Source organism: Indicator indicator, chromosome 2 (assembly GCF_027791375.1).
Source record: "Indicator indicator isolate 239-I01 chromosome 2, UM_Iind_1.1, whole genome shotgun sequence".
Taxonomy (NCBI): domain Eukaryota; kingdom Metazoa; phylum Chordata; class Aves; order Piciformes; family Indicatoridae; genus Indicator; species Indicator indicator.
In genome coordinates, this window is record NC_072011.1 from 26,615,526 (window position 1) to 26,633,174 (window position 17,649).

The following is a 17,649-nucleotide window of genomic DNA, read 5'->3' on the forward strand; positions in this document are numbered from 1 at the left end:
ACACATCTTAGTAACTGGGGAGTTGAAGTTAGACCTATATCCTTGATTTCTTACTCTGCATTCTCGAGTCTGAACTTTCAATACTTCTGTGTCAGTGTGAGCTGAAATTCCAACCCCACCGACAGTAACCAGGCTAGCCCAGTCTGGAAGCAAATGAAAGCTGTATTTACAAAGAAGAATCTACAATCTGTGATGAAATGCAATGAATATGTACAAATATACAAAATTCACAACAATTACAAATATCAACAGAACAGCACAACCAATCTCCCTTTGCTTCTCCCCAAAAGGGGACCCTTCCTAAAGGGGCCTCTCTCCCAGGAGCTTCCACCCCAGACCACCCTGGACAGAAAGCAGAGAGGAGGAGCACAGGAGCAGAGAGGGAAGAAAGAGGAAGAGAATGACTTTGCAGATGGATTTATAGGGGGCAGGATTTATGGGTAGAAATACGCAGTTTCCTGTATCCACCTTATTGGGTGGACACTCTGAACACCAAAGGTGTAGCTCATGTGGCAGTAGCAGGGGACACCCAGCCTAAACTGCCATACATCTGCACATCTATGCCCCTGTTATGCATCAGTACAACCTAAATTAAAGAACACACAAGAGCAAGGTGGGGAGCTGTCTGCAGAGAGTTGTGCCCAGTCTGAAGACTCTGCCAGTGTAGCTTTCCGAAGCATCATCATTTTAAGCACAATTGGAATTCCAAACAAAAAACATAACTTCTAGAAGAGAAAAAGTTCATATAATCTCTGCCAGGAGTCTCACTGCTTATACTGTAGACATCACACCATTTGCAGAGAAATTCACTCTCAAAATGTTGTTTATGCTTAACCTTCAGAATCATGAAGAAATTTTCATCCAGAACACATATGCATGTGTGTGTTTCATACTCTACACTTCAATATTAAATCTCTGCTGAGTGGTGAAAGATGGACCACCAAATATCACAAGTCATTTGGATATCCATGTGGCTAAAAATCAAAAGATAGTGGTTCTTTCCAGCACTCTGGTGCCAAAAAAGATGTTGTTCAGTCTTAAGCACTCAACCTAGCCTCCCTAAACATCAGTTCCCATTAAGTGGAAGAATAATGCTAACTTCTTACCAAAGGTGCTGGTAGGTTTATGCAAATGGTCTACAGTAAATACAAACCCATTTTTAAGACCTCCCATATGATTGTGCTAGCAACAACTTTTCTGACATCCAGTGCTGAAGTTACTTTATTAATCAGGCTCTGCAAAGAATTTCATGTTAAAAGTATATACATACTGATCTGGGGAGTTAAAGTGCACTCAGATGTTGACAAATAGTAATTCAAAAGAAGTAAAAATTGTCAAATATATAAAGCACTTTCACAATATTTCTTAGCTTGAGCAGAAACAAGTACCTGAAAACATTCATGTTAAGTCCTACTGCCTTTCTAATGGTGGGTAATATAGTTGATGTTGCTTAGTCCACATAAAATAATATAAAACTCTGACTGAAAACAGTTTTGCAAAGGACAATCTGTGTTCCAGTTATGTGGGTTGAATAATTAATTGATCATTTAGATTTCAGACATCAATACAGATGAATTAACATACCTTTAAGCAATAATTAATTGATCATTTAGATTTCAGATATCAATACAGATGAATTAACATACCTTTAAGCAATAATTAATTGATCATTTAGATTTCAGATATCAATACAGCTGAACTGACATACCTTTAAGCAAGGATTACAAAGAGAAAGAAACTAGAAAACTTTCAAGATCTCAGACTACCTCTCAGTAACACATTTGTATGACTCACAACCTTGTAAAGACTGGAAAGACTACGAGCAGTTCTGTAGTTTACTTCATGTTCTCTGATTCCACACTGAAAGCAACTCTTCTTTACTTATCAGACTACACATTAGTCAACTCTCTAGCATCAAACTATCAACATCTCTATGTTAGGTCAACACAGCTCAGGGAGTACACATTCCTGTAACTGTGAATTCCAAACCAGGATTTGGACTTTGATACCATTATGACAGTAACACACCAAAAGCCATTTTTAAAGTAGAGACCTGATGGAACCAGTACAATGTGCACTTCAGAATATTTCCATGTTGTAAATTACTATCTATCATTTACCAGGTATTGTTACTTTAATAGCTTCTAAGGCCAAAAGACACTACTCTAAGGACCACCTAGCCCAACTGCTTGAAAAAGACAGGCCTTGGCAAATTTCATCACAGTAACTGTGCCTCAGACTTGTATGCTTTTTATGATTCTCTTTTAAGAAGTATACTTAGCTCTCCTTTAAGATCTTCATCTGACCTTATTCCAAATACTAAAAACCACAATCACCATATTATATTCCTTGTTTGAACCTTTGGGCTTCCATCTAGTCTTTACTTGCTAAATCAATGAGCTTTGTGTCATCAGAAAACACACTATGGAGATAGTTACAGGTTTTGATAGTCATTCTTTTGGATAAACTAAATACATTACATCAGATTTTTTAGTCTCTCACTAGTAACATCTGAGAATATTTTTTAAGCTTTCCTAACCTTCTCATATTTGGTACTACCTTTATCTACTCTTGTTAAAGCATAGATGCTAAACAGGACTCCATCTGTGGCCCCATAAGTGTAATAATTACAGAGGTACAGTCTCTAATCCTGCTTAATATTACCTTCATATCTGTCTAAGGGTTACACAGCCATGCCCAGCAGCAGGACCTTAGAGGCAACTATTAACAACGGCTCCTAGATACTCACTATTTTTTCATACGATAGTCCTCTGTCCCATTGGTACAAGCCTACATATTATTTTCATAGCTGTACAAACCAGTGTTTGGGTGTAAATGAAATTATTTTACTAATGTGTTTAATTTCATGTTATTTTGTATATAGTGGGCACCCTTCTGTTATTTCACACTGTATATATTCCACAGGAACAGAAAAGGGACAACGTAGGTAGATCTGCCATAGAGGGCAAAGAAAAAGCTCAATGCAATCTGGAATTTAAGGATCGTGAGAAAAAAAATAAATATAAGAGAGGTGCTAGTAAAAGCATACAGAAAACAGGCCTCTTCTTCTTGGATGTGATCAAATACTGCTGGCAATTTATGAATCAAATGCTTTTCTTTAGAAAATACAAATTAAACTGAAGCTGGAATATTTTCAAGTTTTGTCAGGAAAGTTTGCTAAGATCCAGGATATAATCATTGGACTGAACTATCTACAAAGAGATCCACCATCATACCAGGGTAACAGCAGCCAATTGGCTAAGGACCCTTGCTTCTCCTCCAGAAGATCCCAAGCCACACCCCAGCTGATGGATAGGGATAGGAAAGTTATGTGTGCCTCTCCCACAACCCAGTGATACTACTCTAATGCTCCCAATTACTGAATATTCTGGAGCTCTTTCTTCTGTTTTTTAATAAAAATGTTTTAACATGAAATAAAGCCACTTTTGACAAATGTCAAACCCATGTTTTTTTAATTGAAACTGAACTCTAGCCAATCTTACTTGTGAGAACCATTCTGAAGTAAAAAGGACACACAGAGAAATTGCACTGAACCAGCCTAGACAGGGATACATAAGCACGGAACCCATTTATCTCAAAATGCTTTTAGTACCAAACATATTTTAATCAGCTGCGTCTGTAGATCTGCACCAGCTAGTCCCAGCCAGTACTCACTACCTCTGGGTTTCTGCATAGATTAATGCAAGATGCACATCCCTACTTATCTGCATGCAAATGCTAAAATCAGAAGGCTGTATTTCCAGACAAACTTGTCAAGCATATTTGCATGTTTCTTTCATCAAGCTACCTGTTCTGCAAAAACCTGCACATTTACCCACCTGCATGCTCGAAGTAGTGGCCCAGTTGGAGGAAAGATCTGTGCAAGTGTGGTGTAACATGGGATGGCTACGGCATTGTAGAAACCAATCTATGAAAAACAACAATGAAAAGAAAAGAATAATTGAACGTTGTCATACTACAACACGGGCAGTTAAGAGACAACTAGCCTAAAGTTGTTGACTGCTTACTTAATTACTACATATGTTAGTACTTCATGTTTCTGCATTTTCACTTAGTATCTTAACACTTTACAATTAACTAACAGCGAAATCTCGGCAATTACAAGTTGCTTACATGTCTCTCTTACAACTAATATCGCAGTTTCTAATAGGATATTCTAGAGAAGCTCTTACTCAACTGATTCAACTGATTTGATCAGGATCTGTCTGGCTTTTTGTGATGGTTTGAAACTGTCTTTTTAATTTTTCCTTGCAAAGTTCAGAACAGAGAAAGTGAAAGAATGTAAATAAGTCACTATTGGGTGTAAGAAAGCAAAATAACGATTGTTCTAAACACTTCCATTGGATAGATAGAAATGTTTAAGAACTATTACCCAAAACAAAGTAGGCATTCGGCACATTCTGCGTTCGGCAGTGGGGGCAGTTGCTGGGCTGTCTGGCTGCTGTTTCTTCTTCTCTTCTGGCTGAAGATAACACACACTGACCTTGGCAGCTAAGTTAACAACTTTCTGCTTAACTAACTCTGCTTCTCTGTCCAGGGGGGTCTGGGGGGAAGCTCCTGGGAGAGAGAGGCCCCTTTGGGAGGGTCCCCTTGGGGGGAAGCAAAGGGAGATCGGTTGTGCTTTTCTGTTGATTGTATATATTTGTAAATGTTGTGAATTTTGTATATTTGTACATATTCATTGCATTTCATTGTAGATTTTAGACTCTGCTTGTAAATACAGCCTTCATTTGCTTCCAGACTGAGCTAGCCTGGTTATTGTCGGTGGGGGGGAAATTTCAGCTCACACCGACACACTTTTTGATGTCACTATTGATGTCACATAGGTGCAGCTGGTGGATCCATTTCTTCAAATATTATTCTTGTGATGAAGTATTTCTTTTGAACAGGAAAGCTGTGCAGCACTGCTAAACTATGGTCAGATTCTGGACTATGTCCTCCAGACTATGCATTTCATAGTTCAATTTACTTGAGATGCTAGGAGCTTGGCACCTTTGGAAAGTTTCTAAAAGGTGTGCAATGTGATCAGTAACTGGTTTGTAATTTCTTCTCATATATGTGGTTCAGTGATGTATTTTTACCACCATCATACAAATCAATTTAGAGAACATCAAATGAGCAACTTTTTAAGGATATGTGATTCATACAGGCTTAGGGCCCTATGATGGCTACCATGTTGCAGCTCAAGTGCTATGACACAAGGGAATTTTTAGAAAACACTATTTTTATTAGGAAAGATAACAGGTTAAATTCAGATCCATTGTAACATCACTCATTTACCCCAGACTTTTATTGTAGTTACAGTAGTACACTGTGACCTCTATACTGGTGTGGGGTTTTTAAATGCCTTTTAGAGAAATACTATGTATCACACCATGACCAAAGCATTTGATAATAACTCTAAACACTGACCCTTATTCAGAAATCAAAGAGCAACTTTTGTCCTCACCTTCATCACTACAGAGATTCCTCCCATACTGCTATGCAACCAAGTGCATTCAGTGCTTTAGAAAACAGAAGTCTGATCACAATGAAAGAGCAAAATAGAAATATAAAAAGAAATAGAAAGAAACTGCAGCTGCTGAGAAGGTAAGGCTGCACACAGCTGTGATGACAGCTCATCAACGAAAATTTTGCTGTTTTGCATAGCACAAAATATATGCTGAGAAAGTCCAGTGGAGGGCTTATAAAGGTGACTAGGGAACTGGAACACCTATCTTATGAGAAAAGGCTGAGAGACATGAGCCTCCTTCACATGGAGAAGATTGAGAGAGTGCTTTATCAATGCTTGGTGGTGCAGGTAGGTGTCAAGAGGATGGGACCAGTCTTGTTTCAGGGGTGCCCAGTGATAGCATGAGAGGCAATAGGCACAAACTAGGAAGTTCCACCTAAACATAAGGAAAAACTTACTTTAAGGGTGATAGAACACTAGAGCAGGATCCTTCTCTGGAGACTTTCAAAACCTGCCTGTTTTGATCAGTGCAACCTGATCTTGGTGAACCTGCTTTAAGCAGGAGGGCTAGATGATCCCTAGAGGTCCCTTCCAATCCCTTCCACTCTGTGATTCTCTTTTCTTCCTATGTGTTTTTTGCTTGTGGGTTTTTTTGGTGTTTTTTTTGGGGGGGGCATTCCTTTGTTTTTAAGAGGTCTACTTAATTTCACTGCAAAACAGATTACTCCATAGGTACAAAAAATTAAAATGGGGCCTTTGGTACAGTCATGAAGTAGACCTTCTGGCTCAATGAGGAGTGCATTGCCATGGCAGAACACAACAGTTTTCAACTGAACTAAGTTCATCTGCAATATATTCCAAACGACCTGCCCTTTGTAACTCCAGTATTTAGAAAAAAATGTTTCCTTTAAGGTCCTCAAAGTTTTTAAGTTAAAAAGCACACCAGTCAAGGAGAAAAAACCCTAGAGGCTCAATGGATTTAGGTTTTGCATAAAGCCAAGCTTATTAAAAAAAATATTCCCTTGCAGGAAATTCCATTTCTGGCCAGAGAAAACTCACAGAAATCCACTTTGTAAAAGGTCTAGATTATCAGAACAAATTAATCCAGAGTGATTTTTATGTTGCTGTGGCTTGGCAGAAAGCCTGGAATTCACATAGATACAAGCAAACTATTGAAGCCACTGCAGGAGAGGAAGTGTACGTAGATACGAAAGATGCATGAGCAACACGAATGGAGAAATTAGCTTTTGTTTCTGAAATAAATTGTTCTTGTTCCTCTAAATGTGCATCCTAAACATGCTAGCTTTAAGAGGTGGATCTTGAATGTTCTGATAATCTTAAACATTTAAACCTTGTGCATAAGAATAAACTTCTTATTTTCAACTTGAAAACTTTATTTCTGGGATAAGCTTTGGCTGGCTGAAGCACACAAACTGTTCCTTCTTCCTCCTTTCATTACACAGGATGGCTGGATTTGTTTTATTAAAAATGGCTTTCAGTTCACTGCATAGTTTTGGCATTTCTATTTTTCTTCACAGGTTCCAAAAAGATAGACAGAAAAGAGGGTGATGGGATCCTACAGTGCAGGCGCCACGGTAGCAAGACATGAAACCAACAGACCTTGTATGTGTTGCAAAGAGCATAAAGTAAAACAGGACCAGCTACCTAAGTGAGAAAAAGAACTAAGTACAAGCTGTTCTCACCAGAGATGAGTAATTGAGGCAAAACTAATTTTTTTTCAGAAAGTACATGTTCATATAAATCCTCATTTCCTAAACATTGCCATTGAAACAAGGTATTAATGTTTTCACTAAAATCCACATAAAAATACTCATTAATTCCTTCCCTTAGGAAATGGATGGTAATGCTTCATATTAAATTCTTCAGTGTCTACATAAATACAGGAATGGTTACTTTCACACAGTACTACATTGTGTAAATCTTGTATTTTGCTGTAACACTGTAAGATAAAGCAACTACAACTACAGTACTGAAGTTGGCTTTTAACATCCTATTTTGCTTAATATTTGACAGTTAATAACATTAATAAGAATGAAACAGAGCACAAAGTAGAAAAGAATCTGATGAAGATAGTACCTAGAACAATACCTATTGTGCTTTCAAGGAAAAAGAACCAGCTTATTTCTTATATCTGTGCTTTCATCTCATCTCAATTCTTTGGCAAATGCCAAGGTGAGTATGCATTATAATACTACATACTTTTCAAGATGTTCAAAGATAACTAGCACAGTGCCTGAAAAAGTAAACCAAATGCAGAAAAGCATTTCTTCTCTTTTTAGGCTTATATCAAACACACAGATTTAGTAAATTAACCGGTAATTCTTTACCATAACAAGGGTAATAGATTTTATGCTAAAAAACGGTAGTGTGCATGGAATAAAGTGTCAGAATATAAAAATTTCCACAGTCCTGCTTATCAGGTAATTAATCTAGAGTGACTTTGTGATACCTAGCAATTTCTAATTTATTTTAATTATCATTAATGTCACAGTTCATTAAATGCATTGTGAGTGCGAACTACCAACCATTAAGGGATCAAAGGTCATTGAAATAAAAAAACACTTTAAATTATATCTATATCCGCATATGAATGGACAATGGAGAATTTAAATGTACTTTTATCTGCTCTTACGATGAAAGGTCAAAACAGCTTTTGTGTTTAGCCCCCAAAAGTTACTTTCTTCCCCTCAAGTTTATGTTTACAAAATACCAATATTCCCTAAGTGAAAGCACAAAAAAAGAAAAAAACGCGCAGCCATTTCTGCACAAGAAAATCATTAGCAAAGACTGAAAAACAGACAATTGAAGCACCTAGAAATATACTTTTTTGCTCACCCTCAAGAAATTCTTCATGTCATTATTTTTATGAAATGAAGTGTGTGTCAAAAACCACAAATAATTTGAAATTTGAACCTGCATATTTTAACCAGCAACAGGTGATGAAGTTTGTTTTGCGTTAAGGATAAAAGAGAGAAATCTTTTTGCTAAAGGCTGAAGCAACCACTTACTAAGCTGCAGTTTTAGCTAAAGTCACAAAGAAAGGAACAGGTGACAACAACAAGGAGCACATTTTCATTTAAGTAAACATTTGAAAACAAGTTTTCCACTGCTACTTAAAAAGTAAACCCTGTTTTACATGCAGAACATAGAATTCAGCAGTCCACATACCCCAAGGTCATATGCAACATTCATTAATGTAATAAAATGTTTTTCCATACATATTATAGTAATGCCGTAAACGTGGATCATTTTATTGAAAGAGTTCATACCTGACCCTGAGGGACTTCATCTTTCTTATCTCTGTCCATCATAGGAATAGGTTGAATACCCGTTTTCTTCATTTCATCACCCTGGAGAAAAGCATAGAGAGAGAGATTAGGATAACAAAAATTAATCTTCTACTTTATGCCAATCTAAAAACCCAGAATTTAAACTAATCTATGCTATCAGTCTAAAGCAATATCAGAAAACTGCCCAAGGAGGGGCTTATTTTATACATTAACTTAAATGAATAATGTAAAAGCAGATCCTGAACATGGTGTTTTTGAGTCAATACACACACATTTTCCTTGTTTCCAAGGGCTTCTCTAGAATAAAAAGGAACTGGAAGAATAAAGCCCAATAAAACAGTTCATTTTGTTCTGTTCTATTCATAGTCACATCTTTTAAAATATTACTTGTTTAAAAGCACTGTAACACAATAACCAGTAAAACACAACTCACCTCTCAAATGAAAAGCTGAGTAAATTAGAAGGATTTCTAATATGCCCTCTTTGTCAACAATCCAGTCTTTTTGACCATGGTGCTTTGAAGAAGCTGCCTGTCAGCCTTCTTTTACAAGTACATTAGCCCTCTACATTAATAAGAGGATTACCAGGAAAGATGCAGTACATTCAAAGATGAGATATATGTAATGCAGAAGAGAAGAGTCTCCTTATGTTTCACCCATCACCACAAGAGCAGCCAAAACACATTCCTGAGCACTATGCTGGGCCTGAACAAAATTGCTCCTTAAAACTTACTAAGTAGCTGGCTACTTTCTGTAACAAACTGAAGTTTTCCAATAGTCTTATACTTCAACTACATTGTCAAAACATATTTCAACTTGAGGTTATAAAGGCAGTTACAACAATAGCAATCATTGCTTTTGGTGACTGCTCATGGCCAAGATTCCAAACGCAATGGGATCATCAAACTGCTAACCTTATGCATTTGGTTTGCAGGATAAGGTTTTGGTAGCCAAGGGTATTCAGGGGTGCCTTCTGTGAGAAGACAACAAATCAGCACTATGAGGGCTGGTATAGGGAAAGCTGACTCCATCCCATCCATATCCAATATACAGCTTAGTTGGGAGAAAGTTGATGTGGGTAAGCGCTCATACAGTGTTTTCTAATCTGTGTCCTTTAATGTGAGATTCAGATTACAGAGCTTTAGCTATCTGAAAGTCAGGACAATGCCTAAATCCATGTTCTAAGCTTTTGCTACAGTCAGTGAAGGTATCTCTCCTCATAGAAAAACTCAAGAAATGTGGCACAGATGATCGGTCTGTGAGGTGGATTGCAAACCGGCTCAACAACAGAGTTCAGAGGGTTGTGATCGGTGGCAGAGAGTCAACTTGCAGGCCTGTGGCAAGTGGTATTCCCCAGGGATCAGTACTGGGTCCAGTTTCGTTCACTGTGGGAGAGCTTCACACTGAGTAGTATCAAGGTAGATCTTAGCTGAAAACACTAGATATACTAGGCTTTGTTTTATCAAAAAGACTAGTGTGACATACCACAGAATAGCTACAACCTCTTCTGGAGTTACCACTGTAGTCAATGACTACAGAAAGAAGAAATATAAAACTGCTCTGATTAAATCATTCAACATATTAAGAACTGAAATAGTAATTGGAAGCAACATTTTAACCCATTTTTAGAATTGTGACATGACCATTCAATCTAGCCAAATACACTTTTTCTAGAGTTTACCTTTTTGCCAATTAAATAACATTTTCTGCAGTGAAACACAGCATAAGCTTTCTGTTGTTTTGGCTTTCCCAAGATTTTCCCTATGTCTGTCTCCATCTTTCTAATTTCCACAAGCATTTGGACCTGTGACTGGATTTGTCAGTCACTCTGACTGGATCACAACATATCCAACTTCTACCACATATCAATTAACCTCTTATTAAAGAGGATTCACTAGAACACCAATTACAGAACTCAGTTTTTATCAATACCTTCTGATTTACACTTGCTTCATAAAATAACAAGATCCACCTTTATTAACTCCTCCTTGGGTTACTAAACAGGCTCAATTATCATAGAGGTAGAGAATCATAGAATGGTAGAAACCTAGAATAGATAGGATAGAAACCTAATCTGTACTGGTGCAGGACTCTACACTTATTTTTTATGAGCTTCATTAAGTTCCCATTTTCCCAGCTCTCCAATCTGTCCTTATCTTGCTGAGAGTGTTCTTAAGAGTGATGTAATGGAGGTATAATCTTGATGTGCCTCACTGATTACATACTCAACTTTTTTGCTTGCAAGTAAAAGACACTCATTAAGAACACATATATAAGAACAGCACAACCTTCTAGTGTAACAGCCAATCCTCCTAGTTTCATACCACCAGCAAACTTGCTGAGAGTATACTCTATCCCTTAATCCAGGTCATTGATGAATACGATGAACAAGACTGGATCCAGTAACTGACCCCTGGGAAACACCACTACCTACAGGTCTCCAACTGGACTCTGCATCTTTGGTCACAACCTTCTGAGCTCTATTTAGCCAATTCTCAATCCATCTTACTGTCCACTCTTCTAGCCCACACTTTTTGAGCTTACCTACATGGACATTATGGGAGACAGTGTCAAAAGCCTTGCTAAAGTCATGGTAGACAATATTCACTGTTCTCCCTATATCTACTCATTCAGTCACATCATCATAGAAGGCTACCAGATTGGTCAAACATAATTTCCCCTTGGTAAATCCATGCTGGCTACTCCTGATAATTTTTTTTTCTTCCATGCCCTTAGAGATAACCTCCAGAATGAGCTGTTCCATCAGCTTTCCAAGGATGGAGGTGAGGCTGACTGGTCTGCAGTTTCCTGGGTCTGTCTTCTTGCCCTTTCTGAAGACCAGAGTGACATTGGCTTTCCAATTATGATAATAATTCAGTCTTTATTATTGTTGAGTAGGAAAAATCAGTTTGATCCTTACTTCTCCATTGAATTCACAAGATTTGCATTAAAATATGTTTTTTGCTTGTAAGCAAAAAAGTTGAGTATGTAATCAGTGAGGTACATTACACAGTACTCATAAGAACACTCACTTTCCAGTGATGGTATTTTAGAAAGCAAGAACTGAACTAGAACTCTTAGCCTGTACAGTCTACATTGCAGTCTGAACTGTTCACAATTAAGAGAAGGAGAACAAGTGAATACAAAGAACACCCACAAGCCATGCACATCCTTCATTTCATAATGAACATGCAACGGGCAAAACAACAGTCTCTGCACTATATGCATGCTACATGAACTCTGTGGGTCTGATTTCCATTTTACATCTGTGTAAAATAGAAATTAGCCCACTGAATACTGCAGACTTCCACAGGGCACATAACAGAAAAGAACATTTCATAACACACATGCACAATAGTAGTTCTGAAAATACAGTGTTGAAAATAGAGTTGAACTGCATATTTCAACTCTAACATCCTCAGAATTTATTCTTTATTCCTACAGTAGTCACTTCCATTTTAAAAATGAAACTATTAAGACACTTTTATTCCTCAGGGCAAGACATGTGAGAGACTGTGTGTTTATTTATTACTGTGACTGCACTAGCATAGCTCAATGCCTTGTTTAAATTCTCAGTACACCTTATCTGTGGAGTAACTTTCAATATATTGGAAAACCACCTATCTGAGATCCAGCTGTTGAACTGGATCACACAGAAGATCCAAATGGTCAGACCAGAACAATTTTAAGGTTTGTTATATTTGTTTTAGCATCTCTTGGACTCATACTACAGCTCTGTAAGTGTGTCTCAAGGCAGCTGACACAGAGGCTGGTTTCATACGTTTCATTTCTAGAATACAAATAGATCCTTTACGAGACTACAGTTAGAGCCTCAAAAAAACTTACAAATTTTCTTCTATATTTTGTTGCTTGGTCACTTTATGCTATGATGTACTTTATAAACTTTAACATAAAGAAAAAACACTGCCTGAAAATGAAGAAGCTAACTCAGACCTTTATATAGCTTCAGAGTAAACAACAAAACACCTGCATGCACCAATGAACACTCTTTACAACAAGCACACTAAGGTAGTAACTGAAAAATACTTGCAGCTGTTTTCTTCTTCTTGGGTACTTCCATTTGTAAAGACAATAAACAAAAGCAGCACACATACCTCAGCCCAGAACTCCGCATATATATCATTGGCTGTCAGTCTGGTAACTGGCCACAACTTCGTTACAGAACACAAATCACAAGCCGTCATCATCAGACCAATCACTCTGTCTCTAAAATGAAATAACATTAAATTGTAAGTTTGGTAAAGAATTAATCATCACACTGCAAAGCCTTTATTTGCCTTTCCTCAGTTCAATTGGCAGTAAAGTATATATACCACAAATTTTCTGACTTGGCTTGCTTCTTCCTTACTTGTTTATGCTTCATTGGTCAGGCATCACAGAAATTGTACAATATATACCCTGCAGTATTCCCTCCATTGTTTTCAACCAGAGTTCATTGACCACTTTCTGCACAATCACATTCATAGAAAAGCTCACAAGAATGCCTGCCTGTTAAAACACTCACATGCCCCTTTTTTAATTTTCTGAAAATACAGTACAAGCCTATAAAAAGAAAGATAGAACAGCCTGTTGCTGCATTTCTTCATGTTCTTTAAAGAGAGAGGAACATATCCTCAAAAAAAGAGGAAAAACTAGTTCTGAGACTGCCTCAAGGTATTCTGTAATTTCTTTGCTGGAATAAATTCTAAACCTGACATAACTGTTCTATACAATGATGAAACCATTCACAAAATAACTGCATCAGTAGGATTATAATCACTATTACAACAAGGCACACACACACAAAATCTCTTTTAAAAATTTTTCTAGCACTCATCTACTACCTGAAGCTATACTTTATAAATTTACATTTATAAAAAATGTTAAAGGAAAACTGATTAATGAATTCATGTGTTTTCCACCCAATACACAATTTAAGATTACATTTAATGACACCTTTGTCAGTAAAGCCTCTTCCATTAAAAAAACCCAAACATACAACTTCCTAACTTGCATACCAATGTGATGGCAGTCATTAAAACTGTACCAACAGGCAAATGTACCAATCAAGAGATAAATGGCTGAGTTAAGAAAGAGGATTCATCAGCCATGTAAGGGTCAAATTTAGCATTCCACTTCATGTACAGATACTAATTAGAAGTCTTGGATTCTTTAGCCACATTACATGGCTTTGTATTGAAAATATTGAAAGCAGGTAAGATTAAAACACTCCAACCAGATTATTCTCACACTTAATGGCTGTGATCTTACTTAAATTTTATAAACCTTAATTCACGATTTCTGGTAAATTTAATTCTGAGGCTATCAGAAGCGACCATATCTTTGGGTTTTTAAGATGTTGAGTTTAACTTGAGTCTGATATGCTTCAGTTCCATACTTTGAAAACATGCTTTTAAAAACTGCCCTTCCTACAGTGTTGTAATAATTTATTCAAAAACCTGTCCTTTTGAAATCAGAGTCATGACTCAATATTTTCCCATTCTAGCCCTCTGATTTTCCCCTGTGTAGATTCATGACAGGATCCACTTGCCAGTAAAGAAGCTCTGAATCCTGCTATGAGACACATCTCTCACCCAGAGTGCACGTTTTGCTTATATGGACAAATAGAGCCATGTATTTATGAATAGGAGAGTATATGCACATTTATTTTTTAAGCTTAGAACCATCTTAATCCACAATAAGAATATTGTCATGAAAATAAAATTAGTAATTATTGTGCTATATCTTTTCCCCCACCACCTAACTGCCTTTGTGCTAACTTTCCTCTGCAGATGATCTGTCACTGAACTGTGCAGATGACATCCAAAGGCACTGATATGCAAATATAAAATGCTGGAAATTACTGTTACATACTTGGAATTTTACACACAGATGATCTTAGAAATCTAATCTATTAGAAAATCACTGTGTACACAAACATTTGCTTTAAAAAAGAAAACGATTTTCCTTCCTAGGACTAATGCCATTATGAACTAATGCCAGTTTGTTGCTTTACCTGTGTGCTTGGTTCTTAAGGTTCAATGCTCCTGTCTGATGAAGCTCTTCAAGTTGCTTTCTGTTTCCAAAATACAGGGCCAGGTCTGTAGCAATGATGGCTTTCCGGATGATCTCAAGTACTTGCTCATATTCGCTGGAGCTCAGATTGGAGAAGACATTGTGCCCTTCCAGCTATGAAAAAGTAAAAAACCAATAAAAAGCACAAGCTCTAATTCTGAGATGATTTCAGTCTTTACTTCACCAGACAGGTTACAATAGCTTTACATCCCAATGACAATTTTTGTTGCAAATTCAAATGCTGATAACCCTGAAATTCCCATTTTTATCATTCCCTTTAAAATACTGTCATAAAACCTATGAGTAAGTCACTGATTTGGTTCTGAGACTGCTCCTTCTGAAGCCTAAATATATTAATAGTGAAAAATGCCAGCTTTTTCTTCTCCAACTTATAAAAACTGCAAACACAGCACTTGCAGACAGTATTAGCGTGGGAACTTGCAATACAGTCCTGATCCAGAGTACTGCATTGCCAGGCTGGGAAGCTGAGCATCTGATTCACTCTTAAGCACAATTTCAATGCTATGTAACACATAATATGGATAAGAAATTATCCACGTGAAAGTACTGAAATAATTTTGTGTTCATAGTGTTCCAAATGAAATGTGCCTCGAAATGCTGCATATATTCATACAATTTTCTCTATAGAAATAAGTTAATTGCAATATTTTAATGTATATGAAAATTTAGGGGGAAAAGGCTGCTTTGTTCAACCTTGAGTGGGCTGACTCTTGAACTAAAGACAACAGTTTCTACTATGGAGACTCTGGCAACACGCCACTGTTATCCGTTTTCAATTCCCATTATGTATTATTGGGCATTTAACTGACAATATCCATGTGCTGGGATCACTGTTATCACATGTACTGTGAGGCTGCATCACATTTGGAAAAGTCAACGCTATTTGCTGATTCTAAGATTTGGAAACCAACTTGTCAAAACTATACCTACTGTTGAAAGACAAAAAATAAGAACGAGCCAGCCATGTCAAGGACTTCACATTCACAAATAGAAAATATTATTAAAATATATCAAATGCAGATGTGTTTTGACATTAATTGTCAGTTAGGCTGAAGCTCATAAAAAAATTTCCCTTACTTTTGTCAGGCATTTGCATAATTTGTTCAAAATAAATCCTCTGTGGTACGTAAACATTTTCCAACATTTTCTACTTGGACAAATAGATTTATTTTTGTGACTCCGTGAATATAATGAATAGAAAATACAACCTATCTATGCCTCAGTGCTCCTATGACAGATTCTCAAGTCATAGAACATGATGTTTAAAAAAATCATTCACAACATTGGGAGCAGGAAATTCCTACTAGCAGTTGTGATTTCGAGTTTTGGGAACACTTTCCTTTCCAAGCTTACTGCCTCATCCAAGAGAACAGGCTATTAGTCCTAATTTAAATTCTGTTCTTTAGGCTTTAGAAGCTGTACTATTAGAAAGACCACTGTGACAGCTTCTGTTCATACTACTAAAGAAGAGCTGATTCTTTTAAGTACTGACAGAAGCTGCCATTTCAGAGTATATCACTTAGGCTTTTGAGTAGTATATACAAAGTATAGCTCCTAAGATTTTTATTCTTTCCCTGCTGAGCAAAAGCTAGTGAATGCAATCCCCTGTATTCTTAAATATGGAGCACACTAGAAGTGTAGGTGGATGAGCAAAGCAGCTATAAAGTTTCAAACGGTGAAATGTACTGCAGGTTTCTAACACAACAACAAGACTCACTGAGAGAAACCCTAAACAGTTGTGTTCATCTTTGGGTTTGGGGTTTTTTGTTTGCTGTTTTTTGGTTTTTATTCTGTAACAGTCCAGGAATTCAGTAAAGCTTTTTGATTCAAAAGAAAATAGCAAGTCTAAGACCACTCTAATCTGTCTTCATTGCTTATCACCACCCATGGGCACCTGGGTAGTCTGCACCTGAATCTGCTCTACAGCTGATCACCTATCTCCCTTTCCTCACTCACAGTACGGGAAAAAGCTAGGAGCTAGCAGAGAAGCAAAAGAGTTCTCTGTCTGCCTGGCACATGGGACTTTAACAGATTACATTTCTGCAGGAAAAACGTAAAATGGTTTTTGAATGACTGAAGTCTGTTTCACATAGCCACAGCAGGACAAAGAAATGTTAATGACCGAGGGACTTGCTCACTGTGCACAAACTCACATGAAGAATGAACACTAAAAATCTATTGCCATACCACCACTGAAGGACCCAATTACAGCCTCCTAAATGGAGGAGCATTCAGAGATAAAGCTTCCATTCTCTGATGAAATGTATATGATACCTAAAACCATAATTACAAGATGTGCTTCTGAATACAATACAGAATATGTAATTTTCCTAAAAGGTGATTAGGTATTTAATAAAATAAATATCTTCCTCCTGAAAGACCAGAAAGAAAGAAAAGTTAACAACGAATTAGTGGCACAGTAGCATGGCATAGTTGTGCATTGAGCATGTGCATGGTGAACTAAAACCAGTGAGCACAAGTATGTTATGGACTGGCAGTGGTTTCATAGGTAAGAGTATGAAAAAAAAATTTCACTGAAGAGAAAATATCTGTGTGTCAGTAGCATACATGAATTTCCCAAAACATGTCTGCATGCTTTCTGGTAGTTGTGTATTCCTTAAACATACAGACACCTCACTCATTTGTTTTTTAAATTTCAAATTGAGTAACACAAAAGCACACCATAACACAATGGAACAAGTTTAAGCTTTTCATGCATCCACAATTAACATTTCCTCCTTCATGCCACACATTTAATGTTCACAGAATT

At 37.0% G+C, this 17,649-nt stretch overlaps 1 protein-coding gene across 1 annotated transcript in view; it reads right to left on the reverse strand.

Moving 5' to 3' along the window:
• The window catches only part of PDE10A (phosphodiesterase 10A), a 180,965-nt gene that overhangs the window by 2,324 nt on the left and 160,992 nt on the right, over positions 1–17,649 (reverse strand). Inside the window, exons 18-21 of the mRNA XM_054399026.1 lie at positions 14,800–14,972; positions 12,899–13,010; positions 8,764–8,844; positions 3,840–3,928 (exon numbers count right to left, since the gene is read on the reverse strand). Of these exons, the coding sequence (XP_054255001.1) occupies positions 3,840–3,928; positions 8,764–8,844; positions 12,899–13,010; positions 14,800–14,972 (455 nt within the window). The remainder of the gene's footprint in view (positions 1–3,839; positions 3,929–8,763; positions 8,845–12,898; positions 13,011–14,799; positions 14,973–17,649) is intronic.